At 36.1% G+C, this 13,417-nt stretch overlaps 2 protein-coding genes across 4 annotated transcripts; both read left to right on the top strand.

The window, feature by feature from the left end:
* LOC107619377 (DNA repair protein RadA) lies at positions 502-6,734 on the top strand. 3 transcript variants are annotated; one of them, XM_021111672.1, is made up of 16 exons: positions 502-1,063; positions 1,175-1,230; positions 1,493-1,551; positions 1,677-1,748; positions 2,049-2,129; positions 2,312-2,419; positions 2,708-2,770; positions 2,889-2,969; positions 3,271-3,336; positions 3,669-3,824; positions 4,148-4,225; positions 4,376-4,414; positions 4,569-4,651; positions 5,061-5,133; positions 5,238-5,402; positions 6,351-6,728. In XM_021111672.1, exons 1-16 carry the CDS (start codon positions 582-584, stop codon positions 6,405-6,407), a joined length of 1,719 nt encoding a protein of 572 aa, XP_020967331.1. In that variant the 5' UTR covers positions 502-581; the 3' UTR covers positions 6,408-6,728. The 3 variants fall into 3 exon arrangements, with proteins under 3 accessions (XP_020967331.1, XP_016177137.1, XP_020967332.1); XM_016321651.2 differs by lacking the exon at positions 6,351-6,728 and adding an exon at positions 5,497-5,896 and having other exon boundaries at positions 503-1,063; XM_021111673.1 differs by having other exon boundaries at positions 971-1,063; positions 1,175-1,304; positions 6,351-6,734.
* On the top strand, positions 7,010-12,162 carry LOC107617738 (mitochondrial-processing peptidase subunit alpha). Its single transcript, XM_016319582.2, has 13 exons — positions 7,010-7,204; positions 7,616-7,855; positions 8,085-8,381; positions 9,437-9,604; positions 9,706-9,873; positions 9,993-10,073; positions 10,178-10,244; positions 10,583-10,680; positions 10,816-10,888; positions 10,978-11,048; positions 11,456-11,505; positions 11,651-11,763; positions 11,854-12,162. The coding sequence occupies exons 1-13, from the start codon at positions 7,163-7,165 to the stop codon at positions 11,904-11,906; spliced, it is 1,521 nt and encodes a 506-aa protein (XP_016175068.1). The 5' UTR covers positions 7,010-7,162; the 3' UTR covers positions 11,907-12,162.

Below are 13,417 nucleotides of genomic sequence, written 5' to 3'. Positions count from 1 at the left end.
GATTAAAATGTAAGAAATATAATTGTCACAATACTTGCTTAAATTCATGTCTTTTTTTTTGTTGGTCAGGAAAAAAATTCGGCTAATTTTTTTTGATATGACACCGACTGTGGTGTAATGCTGGGTTATGAAACTATGGAGAATTTTACATCGGTGTGACGGCATTCAGGTGAAGAGAAGTAATCAAACGGTCCGATTTACTGCAGCTGAAAAGGGATACAAATTGGATCGTCCGATTTGTGGTTCATGGAGGGCAGTGCATGGAAATCGGACCCACCAATTTCATGCTTAACGTTCAGATTTTTCTTTTGCACAAAGAAATCGGACTCAACAATTTCTTGGCAAGATGGAAAAAATTTTTGGGAACCATAAATTCGGACCCAACGATTTCTAAGTGCCACACTCCCGTCAAGCACCTTGCACCAATGCACCCCCATAGTGCGGTTATACACCACCACTAACCCAATATCAAAAATAAAAAAGTGAAAAAATTCATGTCTATTTGATTTTTTTCAACTGAAACTCTCAAGAGTCAAAAGTTAAAACCCTCCACTAGGGTTTATTTGGACGAGCTTCAATCCATGCAAATCCAAATGGCTTCCGTGCCCTTCTTCTCTCGTTTCCATTTGCTTCCTTTAAACCAATCATCATTTCCACCAAATTCAACCTTTCACCTTCACCTTCACAACCCACAACACCCATTCACCGCCAATGCAAACCCCTCTTCTTCTGATCACAAAGCTCAAGACTTTGCCACAAACCCAGTTCAGGGAATCGGTGGCGCTCCGAAGAAGAAGAAGGCCAAGGAGAAGGTTCACTGGGTTTGCAGCAATTGCGGCTACAGTGCAGGGCAATGGTGGGGTGTGTGCAGGTCATGTGGTGAAGCTGGAACCATGAAAGAGTTTCATGAAACCAAAGGAAGTGACAACAAGGTGAGTGGTTTTGCTGTTATGGATGGTGCTGTTGGGTCATGGCTACCTCACCAGGAAGAAACTCAGTTGCGTCCATTGAGATTGTCTGAGGTCAATAGAGGTCTTGATCAGCTTCATTGGAGGATTCCATTGTAGGTTCTTTCAAAAAGATACAAGCTTTAAATGGATCATTTGTTTGCAATTTACCATTGAAGAAACAATGTGGCAAGTGTTATATTTTTTGTGGTTTGCTTTGATTTCAGAAATGGTCCTTGTGGAAATGAAGTTTCTAGAGTGCTTGGTGGAGGCCTTGTACCAGGTTCAATTCAATATTTATGCTTATCTTTAGACAAACTCTCTGTCTTGGCCATGATTTGATTGTATGTTTGATGGGTGAGGACTAGTTCCAAGGAGTTACTACTTTTGCTTTTTCCTGTGCTCCTTATTTAAATTCTGTTATGAATTCTCCAGCTGATTGTTCTAGTGGTTACCATATCTTATGTGATTAAAGTTTCTGAAAACCCATATTGCAAGAGTACTCATGGCTTAGTAATTTTGCTTTTGTAATGTTGGGTTTGAAGGCTCTTTGACTTTAGTTGGTGGCGATCCTGGTGTCGGGAAAAGTACTCTGCTGCTGCAGGTATGGATTACTTTTCAGATAGTGAAACACTGAAACTGGATCTTCAAGTTAGATGGCTAACATTCTTTTGAAGACTTGGCCAACCCCATGGACACTTACTTTAATTGTGACACTTGAACTTGCAGATTGCTGCAATGATCACAGAAGAGTGCAATGATAGCGAAGCATCTCCAGTTGTGTACGTCTCTGGTGAAGAGGTTTGGCTTTTGCTTGTTGGTGGTTTTCAAAATTGTAAACTTAATTATCATCTCAAGTTCCTGAAAAATCTCGTGTGGCTTTTATAAAACTTATTCATTTCTCAAACTAGATATTTAGGGGAAAATAACCTCATTTAAATGTAGAAGAAAGTAAGCCTGTGAATAATATAATAATTAATCTACAGAAAAACCGTTGACTTGGACAGTGTAGTATATCCTCTGATTTACAACTGTTGTTTAATTCTTTAAAATACTTTTTGATGTAGCTTTTATTTATCATAATTTGTTCATTTATGACAGAGTGTTGAGCAAATAGGCAATAGGGCGGATCGCCTTGGCATTACAGAAGACATTTATTTATATTCAAGTAATGATATTGAGGTGATTTGTCTTGGATTCTTCTGACTTGTTTTTACCATAAGGATCAGTTGTGTGTTATTTTTTTAACATGGTTTTAACAATTTCTTGATACTACCAAGAATTTTGTTTGCCTTTTAATTGGCTAGAGTAGAGCATTGTACAGGCGTCTAATTGATGTATTGTTTGCTATTGTATTGTGTCAGGATATATTGAAAAAAGTTCAGTATCTCGCTCCTCGGGCTCTGGTTATTGATTCAATACAAACTGTTTATTTGAAAGGAATAATGGGAAGTCCTGGAGGGATTATGCAGGTTGGGAATCTATCTTGCTAAATTTCCTTGTTAACTTGCATCTTACTGAAAAGGATAACATCTGTGGTACAATTAATAGGTTTTCTGTTGCTTGAAATTCTTTGATTTGTTCATTTTGTTTCTAAGATGAATGGCCTACTTTATCATTCACACCATATCATCCCTACTCAAGATTCATTTAATCTCTATATTACCAAAACTGTCAAATGTGCATTGGCTATATCTTTTTATATGGTGAAATGACATGCCGGTTACCATGATACATGACATGTCATAGGTGTGTGACAGGTGAAAGAATGCACTTCAGCTTTGCTGCGATTTGCAAAGACAACAAACATCCCCGTTCTTTTGGTGAGCAAGCATATGTTCATCAAACTTATGCATTGTACCTTTCCTGTTTAAGTGGCATGTGAATTGTTGGCTTAACCATTGCAAATTTGCTTTTTTTTTTTTTGGTTCTATATTTTAGATTGGCCATGTGACTAAATCTGGAGACATAGCTGGACCTCGTGTCTTGGAGCATATTGTAGACGTTGTTCTGTATATGGAAGTTGGTACCTTGATGTATCTTTCTTTCGTTGTATAGTTGACAAATTCTTATTCGCATATATTCTTTGAGACTTTGACTATATATTTTTACTTAGATTCCAAGTTATTGTTCAGTTGCAAGACATGGTTCATCCTATTCCCTTAATCCTTTTGCAAAATTATTTTGAGAGTATATTTTTGAGCTAAAATCACATAGTTTTGTTTTTACTGCCTAATGCATTTTTCGCATGTTACTTATGGAATGGTTACCTTGCTGAAATCACTTCATTTTCTCTATATTAACTGCTCATTGTAATCCTCAGGGGGAGAAGTACTCCACCCATCGTATGCTTCGAGCTGTGAAAAATCGATTTGGATCCACTGATGAGGTACACCACTACAATTATGTTGTGGATCCACCATATCTTCCCTGACTTTATTTCTAAGTACCAACAACTTCAATAAATATCTGTTTGCAAGTTGCAACACGTAATATTATGAACAGATGTCTTGGCATTGACTTCTTTCTTTAGTTTATTTTCGTACGTTCTGGTAATGTCTTTATATGTACCTTATTTGCCCCTCTTTAACCATATAGAGAAGTGGTATCTTTTTGTGTAATCATGCCAATTTCTTCTACTTATTTGGTTTTGGCATTATTTACTTTACTCTCTTGTCACGATGATGCAGCAAAAAATTTATTTTTGATCTTTGTTGTCAGCTTGGAGTTTTTGAGATGTCACATTCAGGACTTCAGGCTGTTTCAAATGCGAGTGAAATGTTTCTCAGTGAGCAACATTTAGATTCGGAAATATTAGCGGGGCTAGCTGTTGCTGTGATAATGGATGGCTCCCGAACATTCCTTATTGAAATTCAGGTGATTTTCCTTTATTTCTGTTGTGGGTAATTTCACTGCCCTTTATTGTGAATATATTGCAAGCAATTGTTAGAAATGATGATGTTTTCACTTTGTAAAATTTTCTAGGAAATCAAATGCATGAAACATAAAATTCATGATTAAATCCATATACATTGTACCAGTAGTCTAAATTGAGTTAGGCTCTTGGTGCTCAGTTGTCGATTCGCTGTATCATTGCATGAAAATACTTGGAAGTTGGAACATAATAATACATAAATCAGAATTCTTTCACACATCTTTTTCTTTGGAGATTTAAGCAAATTTCTGTATGCGTGTTGCAGGCACTTTGTCTTTCTGGCTCAACGGGTTCAAGGCAAGTTAATGGGATCCATGCAAATAGAGCTGATATGATCATATCTGTATGTTGTTCAAAATTTTATTGACATGCTTTTGTATCATATCATCATCTTATTATCTTCTTTTTAGTCTTTTGTGTATCCATTATATAATCTTCAGTGCTGAGAGGTGTAGAGTAATTCCTTGATCATAGTCTCATAACTCAAATGTAGGTTCTTATAAAGCAAGCAGGTCTTCGCCTACAAGAAAATGTAAGCTGATCTATAAATGCAATATATATTTTTGTTTGTTGGCCATTCTTCCTTGACCAGTTCTAAAGCCATTCATCTGTATTTTTTTTTTACTTAACTGCTTTACTTATTTTCTTCTTGACTCGTGCTGATCAAGTTCTGTTTTGTACAACAGGCTGTGTTTTTGAACGTTGTTAGTGGGTTGACACTTACTGAGACTGCAGGAGATCTTGCAATAGCAGCTGCGATTTGTAGCAGGTTTATATTTCTAAATTTTATTCAACTGTGTTAAAACTTGCTGATCTGAAAATGATAAATGTCATGTGAAGAGGATTCGGGAGCATATGATTGAAGTTAGATGTACATGCTGCTTGGACTTGGAGAAATAATTTTCTGGCAGTGTATGATAAAAAATCAAAATTTTGGTTACACTTACCTCCTTTCTATTTATAAAATTACAGCGTTGATATAAGTAATATTACACGTGATATATTTATATTTTCTAAAATGTGACACTTAACATCCTTATAAACATAACACCAAAGAGGTCAGGTAACGATGAATTTTACTAAATCTCACAAGAGGTTAATGAAATATGTCCTTTTTTCTCCTTCCCTTATTGTTAGATTTTAGTGTCAATCTATGATGTACCTTTTCTTTTTCTCAGTTTCTTGGAGGTCCCAATACCAAATGAAATTGCATTCATCGGTGAAATTGGACTTGGTGGCGAGCTTCGCATGGTAATGATGCTTCATGAGAATGAACATTTGCTAATTAGAATTTACTAGCATTTGGATTATGTATTATTTATGTGACGATGACGATGATGATGATGATGATGCAGGTTCCTAGAATGGAGAAAAGGGTATACACAGTGGCCAAATTGGGTTACAGAATGTGCATAGTGCCAAAAACAGCTGAAAAAACTTTAGGAAATGAAGGTCTAGAAAAGATGACACTTGTGGGTTGCAGGAATCTGAAAGAAGTTATTTACACAGTCTTTCCCAAGGTATTGAAAAGAATCTAAACTATTTGAGCACTGTGTGCACCGATCTCATGAATACCATGATGCAATGGTTGAGTTGTCTCCGTGTGACCTCAAGGTCACAGGTTCAAGCCATGGAAACAGCCACTAATATAATTATCAGGTTAGGCTGCGTACATCACACCTTTTGGGTGCGGCCCTTCCTCAAATCTTATGTTAACGCGAGATGCTTGCCACGGGCTGCCCTTTTTTTATGATGTAATTAGGCCTTTAGGTGCTGGGCAAGCAAGTGCTCCTATTTCGTGTTGTTATATTTCGTTTTCTCTGGTCGAGTATCCTCATGTTTTCAGCACTGGTTGTGTACTATAAGAAAAAAGAGAAAGTAGTCTATGATGTGTTTAAATAGAAACAGCAAAAATTATGTATATATCTCATTTGTGTATGAATACCCTGGTTTCATGTGATGAAGCTAGGTTGGTTGGTTGAAGATAACAGTCTTGCCCACATTTTGTCTGTTATCACGAGTTCACCACCTTCTGCTTTTCATTTATCCTCTCCACAAAATTTGAGCCATAAGATGTTACAATCTTGTTCAGTGATGAAATCAAACAAACTTGCTTCAAATCACAAATTGGTTGCCCCAAATGAAATATATGCATGACTGACAGGACCAACTGTGAAGCCTGTGTACCTGGCCATTGCGCTATGAATGGCACTATGAGCTAGCAGAGTGCAATACACATTCAATGCTATAATACACTAATAATTAGTGGTATACACAGCTAATATAATTTTATGTTATTAATTTCTATTAAATTTGCATAATTAAAACCTCAAAAATGAGTTCGGTTTCTCCAATAATGAGTAAAGTGTTGACAACAATTTAATTATTTTACATATTTTCATTATGTATTTTATATTTTTATTAATAATTGAATTTTAATAATGTTCGGGACTTTGTGTGACGGACAGGTCGGAGACGTTCCTTGGGTGAGAAGGTGGGAACCGGCCTGGATCTGGGTCCGGTGAGCGGGACGTGCGGACAGACGACCTCCCGAGTCGCTGTGATGTGAGGGGAGAGCCATCTACAATGATACTCCAACGCTCAAGTTAGAAATGATACAGATGGCAGTGAGAGTAAGGGTGGTAATGACGTATCGTGGGGGAGGAGTAGGACCCTCTCCATATATACCCTGTCAGTAGGGCGGGTCCCATAGGAGAGGTCCCTTCTAGGAGGTAGGTATCCGGATCGAAATCCGGGCACGGGGTCCGCTAAATCAGCTAATCGGGTTGGGTTGGATAATGACCCAGCCGGACCGGACCGTAACAAATATATGCACAACATAGTTATATTTAAAAAATATATATTTAAACAAATTTAATCAACCATCTATTTTTAATTAATATGTAATTAACGACTTCATTTCTTTTTTTTTTTGTTTGGACACTGACTTCATTTCTAATTTTGCCGAGTCTTATTCTTTTATTTTTTTGTCATTTTAAAGCTTTTATCCTCATTGGGCCTAAGTGGCCCAACTAAGTTTACGAAGAATTTAACCTTTTAAAAATTTAATGGGCCTTGACAAAACATAAATGACTTGGCCTGACCCATTCCCCATTGTCTTGTCATCTGGAACCGAAAGCCCCTCTGTGTGTTTGTTTTCTGGTTTTGTGATCCGCTGCTTCGTAGGAACATCGGAATTTGCTGATTTACACTCTCATATAACATCGAAAACAATTTGCTTTTAGATTTTAGCGATTTATTGCGTTTTCTCATTTTTAACATGTATAGAGCAGCATCTTCTTCACTCAAGAGGCATCTCAAGGTCACTCTCTACTACGCTTCTCTCTCTATTTCCTTTCTTCTTTCTAATTTATTTTTTTTTAATACCACAAGTCAAATAATGAAGTTTTCAATTGATTTGAGCTAAACCCACATGAAAAAAATTGATTTTGATTTTTTTTTTGATGGGGTTGTATATTGGAAAAGTTGTTTGCTTTTTTATTTTATTCATTAAATTTATAGTTGCCCATTTTGACAATTCCTAGATTATTTTTTTCGTGCTAGAAATCATGTGACAAATAGGGGAATAGAAAATTTAGCTCTTGTTGTTTGTGATATAGATTCGAATTGGTGAAAGTGGAATGGAATGCTCATTTTTTGTGTGGTAATTTTGTTGCAAACATTATGTGTGTTGCTGTGTGATGAAATGGGACCTTGTAATGTGTGTGATTAGGGCCATGGAAGCTACTTGAGAGCCACTAGGTTTGCAACTTCAACTGCAGTGGCTACAAAGCCTTCCTCAGGTGGATTGTTCAGCTGGCTTACAGGGGAGAGTTCTAGTCCACTTCCTCCGCTTGACACTCCGCTTGGAGGCATAGCCCTCCCTGATCCACTGCCGGATTTGGTTGAGCCAAGCAAGACCAAGATCACAACTCTCCATAATGGTCTCAAAATAGCCTCGGAGACCTCACCGGTATGCGCATAGTTATAGTTCTCTTTGCTTGTGTTTTGTAAGTGCACAAAAAAGGATATTGTCCCGGGAGACCAATACAGGTTTCTCTGTATTTTTATTCTAAGGTGGTTTACGAATGGGGGCCAATATGTTGATATGTTCAATGACAATGCTACTTTGAGTGATAATAGTCTATTTGAGGTGATTGGTTAGCATAGTGATTATGTTTTTCATTTTGGTTGTTAATTAGAACCATGCAGCCTCAATTGGATTATACCTTGACTGTGGTTCCATATATGAGGCACCATTGTATAGTGGGGCTTCTCACCTGCTCGAGCGAATGGCTTTCAAGAGCACAATAAACCGTAGTCATTTTCGTATCGTAAGGGAGGTAGAAGCTATTGGTGGCAATATAGGAGCCTCAGCTTCTCGGGAGCAAATGGGATACACTTTTGATGCTTTGAAGACGTATGTTCCTCAAATGGTGGAATTGCTGGTTGATTGTGTAAGGAACCCAGTCTTCTTGAACTGGGAGGTCAATGAAGAGGTATTTGATTTTTGTGATTACAAAAGGATTGAATCTTTTTAATTCGTAAGGTTAAGTATCTGTCTTGTTTGTTTCACATTTTCATTTTCATTTTCAATTTGTACTTTTGAAATTTAATTACTAGAGATGCTACCCATGTCCTGCATCTGAAAATGAAGACAAGAAACAAACAAGCACCCTTAGTTAGCAGTTTCATTCTGTCATTCATCAGTATATGCAGCAAATGGACATTGTTCTATTGTCCACAATTAAGGCTTAGGTATTCCTATGATGTATTATGAGAAAATGAGACATCTAAAAGAGTGAGTGTTTATATAGTATTTATTTATTTATTTATTCTTTACAAGTTTAATGACAATGTAGTTATCAAGTAAAAATGAAAACGAAGACAATGTTATTCCTTGCAAGTGTTAGGGCATCTTCCGGAGAAAGTTTGAGTTAACACAGCTACCTCACCTTTTGCATGGTAACATCAATATTTAGTAAAGTCATAGGTTGTTAGAGTGAGTTAGGTTCAGTTACAAAGTATGAACAGTTAGAGAGAATGCAATCCTTGCATCAGAGATAGCCTATTACATCTTGCTATAACTTTACTTACTTTCCAGAACAGATCAAAAGAATAATTTTTTGCACAAAATAGAGAATTTTCAACTTATCTGAATCCCAAATTCTCTCATTTTGCTGTCATAATTTACTAGACTCCATTGCATTGAGAATGGAATTTAACACTAAGTACTATACCAACTCATGCACTGAGATTGGAAATGAATATTTTTTAGCTCTGACTTCTGATTAGTTTTGACCTTTTGGGGAATTAAACATAGTATGAATTGGTTGGTGGAAAATTGAACTAGGAGCTAGCGCTAGCAATCTATAGGATAATTTCCTTTCTAGTTTTCTTGTGCACTGGGAACCCCAGGAATTGTGGTAAAACCAGAGCATTCCATTTTGATAATGTAGTCTCTTTCTTTTATATATGTAATCCCGATGTGAAAAGTTGATTAATTGTTCAACTTTGGCCATTGCTGAATTTGTCGAACCATGTATTGATACAGCTCCAAAAGGTGAAATCAGAGCTTGGAGAACTTTCAAATAATCCCCAAGGCTTGCTCTTAGAAGCAATTCACTCTGCTGGTTATTCCGGTGCATTGGCTAATCCTCTTTTGGCTCCTGAAACAGCATTGAACAGACTGGATGGCTCAATTTTAGAGGAATTTGTTGCTGTAAAGATCTTTTACCCTTTCTGATATTGACTGAATATTGTTGGTTTTCGGCTTCTGGTGATCTATATGTGAATGTGATTGTTGTCTAATGCGAAAATCAGGAAAACTATACAGCACCTAGAATGGTGCTTGCAGCATCTGGGGTTGACCATGAAGAACTTCTGTCTGTTGCTGAGCCTCTTCTCGCTGATCTACCAAATGTTCCCCAACCTCATGAACCAAAATCTATCTATGTTGGGGGTGACTTCCGTCATCAGGGTGAATCAGGGGTATGTGTAACTTGGTATAGAATACTACTTAGATTTACTTGTATCTAATCATTCTGTTTAATTTATCCCGTTTAAAAGACATATCTGTACTTACCTACTATGGTATGTTGCAAGTGCAGGCTACACATGTTGCGATTGCCTTTGAAGTGCCCGGTGGATGGCAAAAGGAGAAGGATGCCATAGTTTTGACTGTTCTACAGGTGCTCATTTTGTCCTATGCCTTCAGATTTTGCTTCTTTTCTTCAGTTCTCAAAAACAGAAGGAAAAATGATTTTATATGGAAATAACAGTTCTGATCATGCAGACACTTATGGGAGGGGGCGGATCATTCTCAGCAGGAGGGCCCGGGAAAGGGATGCACTCAAGGCTATGTAAGTTTTACCGATATCTTCTGGCTAACAGTTTAGTTTGTTCCATAGTTGCCTTGATTCTTTCATTTACTTGTATACCAAATTCTCTCAAAATGAACACCTGCAATTTAATCACAAAAAGTAACAAATTGCATAATTTCATACTGAAACAAACTGCATAGCGTTCCCTGTACCAGCTCTCAAGTAACCATGGCTCTATGATATGATTTATCTTGATCACAATGTTCTATGTTTTCCCATTTGAGATGACTACAACACCTTATGCTCCCCTTGAGTCCTTATATTTGGTATATCTTCTCTAATGTTTAAAGTTGTATTGTGTGTACAATTCAATCCAGACCTTCGCGTGTTGAATGAGCACCAACAAATTCTTTCCTGCTCTGCATTCAACAGCATCTTCAACAACACAGGACTCTTCGGCATTTACACAAGCACTGTAAGACTCTTTCTGAACTTCCTTTGCATTCATCTGCATGGACAATTCCCATGATTCTCATCTAATAAGTAAATTAAGGAGTTATCTTATAGAGATTAGCCAAGAAATGGTTAATTGACTCTCGAATTTGTGTAGAGCCCTGAGTTTGTGGCAAAATCTGTGGATATAGCGGCCAAAGAACTATTAGCGATTGCGTCACCTGGACAAGGTATTACTTCTCTTTCTCTTTTGCTTCTGTAGTATATTGGTAAGGACCTTGATTTCTGTCTAATAAATTTATGATTCTTGCCATGGCAGTTACACAGGTGCAGCTTGACCGCGCCAAAAAATCCACAAAGTCTGCAGTTCTAATGAATCTGGAATCTCGAGTATGGTCTCTCTTTCTCTACTGTGCAATGGGGTTCTCTTTTGGTTTGACTCCCTTGTTTAAATTTTCGAAGGGCGGCACATTGTGTCCCCTTCTGAGAGGGCGAACCTCTCGTTTATTTTTTTCTTTTTTCCCCTTTTAATTTCTTAATCCTTGATACAATTCATTTTCCTCTTAGCCTTGAGAATTGCCCGCTTTAATTACAAATTCATGCTTAGCTCCACCATTGCCTCGTTGACCACTAAAACAAATGTGATTATAGTACCCGTTGCAATCCTCGCGAGTGTTTGCCTTGTTCTTTTTAATCTTCAATTCTGAAGGGGAGATGGGATTGGTTAGATTTCATATGATTCTTGTATGCTTAAAATAAAAAATCATTGTTTTTTTTTTTTTTTTTTGCTTTTTCAGATGATTGCATCAGAAGATATAGGGAGGCAAATTTTGACTTATGGAGAAAGGTAAGCAAGAATTTCTTCTTAGTTTTGTTAACCTCAACAAACCTCGCATCTTGCGCTTTCGAATTCTGCACCCTACGAATTTTTATTAACTAGTAATGAGCCCTCTGCAAATTGTTACTTAAGAACCTTGTTATGATCATTTCAGGAAGCCTGTGGAGCTGTTCTTGAAGGCAGTTGATGAAATCACGTTGAACGATATCACCAAAATTGCTCAGAAGATTATTTCCTCTCCTTTGACTATGGCATCCTTTGGCGACGGTGATTGACTAGTTTTTCATTTAATTACTTAATTATGGCGCTTCGAGTCTTAACCAACGATTAACAAGATGTTTCCTCTTATCGCCGCAGTTATAAATGTCCCCAGTTATGAATCCGTCAACAGCATGTTCCATGCAAAATGAGAATTCCTGTATCATCATGATGTAACATTTCCAAGAGCAATTCTGGAAAATAAATTGCAGAGAAATTTTTGCGTGGATCTGAGGAGCCATTTGTTCAGGTTCCAATTTTTTCCCCCATCTTTTGTTCAAATGTAATGTTTTATATATTAGTGTATGGTCTCATGATTAATGTGACATTATTTTTTAAAATCATTATTAATGAATTATTTCTCTATATTCTTAGCTTATGAGAACACAAAAGGGTAACATTCTTTTTTAAATAAGTACCTGATTTTCTATTTAATTGTAGAGTTTAATTTTGATGCATTACTGACAGTATAAAAGTTTATACAGTCCAGCAATCATGTCCTTTTGGATGACCATTTACGGTCAAGGTAAAAAGTAGTTACTTTTGCTGATGGCCTGATGTGATATTATATAATTGAATACACGTATAAAATTGTTTTACATTGAGAGTACATCAAAATTAAATTTTCAGTTGTATGCATAATGTTTGTGGATTGTGGTACATCTAATTGGAAAGATTATGTTTGAATATGAAAGAGAATGAGAATAAATTATCATTCATCTTTAACGTTCATTCAAAGTTTCTACTTATGGTATCCTTATGGAGTGTCTTAAAAACATTTCTTATCAAAACTAGTAAAAATAAGAGTTTAGTTTTAATGCACCGATAGCATAAAGAATTTTGTGCTATCATTCAATTAGATTTATGCATTTAGATTAATAGAAAGAGCAAGCTTGAAATACAAAATTAATTCATTTTACATTTCAAGTCCTAATAAGTTCATCTTCCTTCACCAACGAACTATAGCTCAAATGGTACTCACCTAAAGATCGCGAGTTTGAATTTCACTCCTAAGTTATTATTTTTTGTCGTCTTCAAATATTGGTCTCCGAACTTTAGGATTTTTTTATGGATTACAATTAGTGTGGAATTAAGGCCTTGCTTGCAATAATGTTATCATTTTGATAAGTGACAATGTGAGAGAAGTCTCTTTTTCCCATCTTATAGTGTAATTTATTTTTCTATTGGGTGTTAGTCTCGATTCATTAAAAAAAATCATGCCAAACTACCAACTCCACAAATTAAAAAAAAAAATATCAAGGTACCTTCAAACAATTCATCCTTGATAAAGAAATAAAAAATGCTACTTGAACTCTCTTTTGGGATTAACCACCATCAATATTTTGTATTATTTGAACTCATTTTTTGTATTGATACCTGTGCTATTATAATTTTATTTAAAAATTTTATCAAACAAAATTATTTGTTTTTTATACAAATTTAGACTTTTATACCGTGTGAGATTAGTGAAGGAAGATTATTTTACACCACCATCTTGATTTTCTTTTTCTCGATAATTTTTAAGCTTTCGACTACAAGTGGAACATAGTTTGAAGCATAGAATGCTAGTTCAGTTTCTAAAAATTTTATATTTATTTTAATATTTAATTTAATTTTGTTTTTAATGTTTGAAATAAGTTTCAATTATATATCTGCTGTTAAT

The sequence above is a fragment of the Arachis ipaensis genome, chromosome B09 (genome assembly GCF_000816755.2).
Source record: "Arachis ipaensis cultivar K30076 chromosome B09, Araip1.1, whole genome shotgun sequence".
Lineage (NCBI taxonomy): Eukaryota > Viridiplantae > Streptophyta > Magnoliopsida > Fabales > Fabaceae > Arachis > Arachis ipaensis.
Note: the sequence above shows the minus strand (reverse complement) of the source record. Positions and strands in the feature narration are given on the sequence as shown.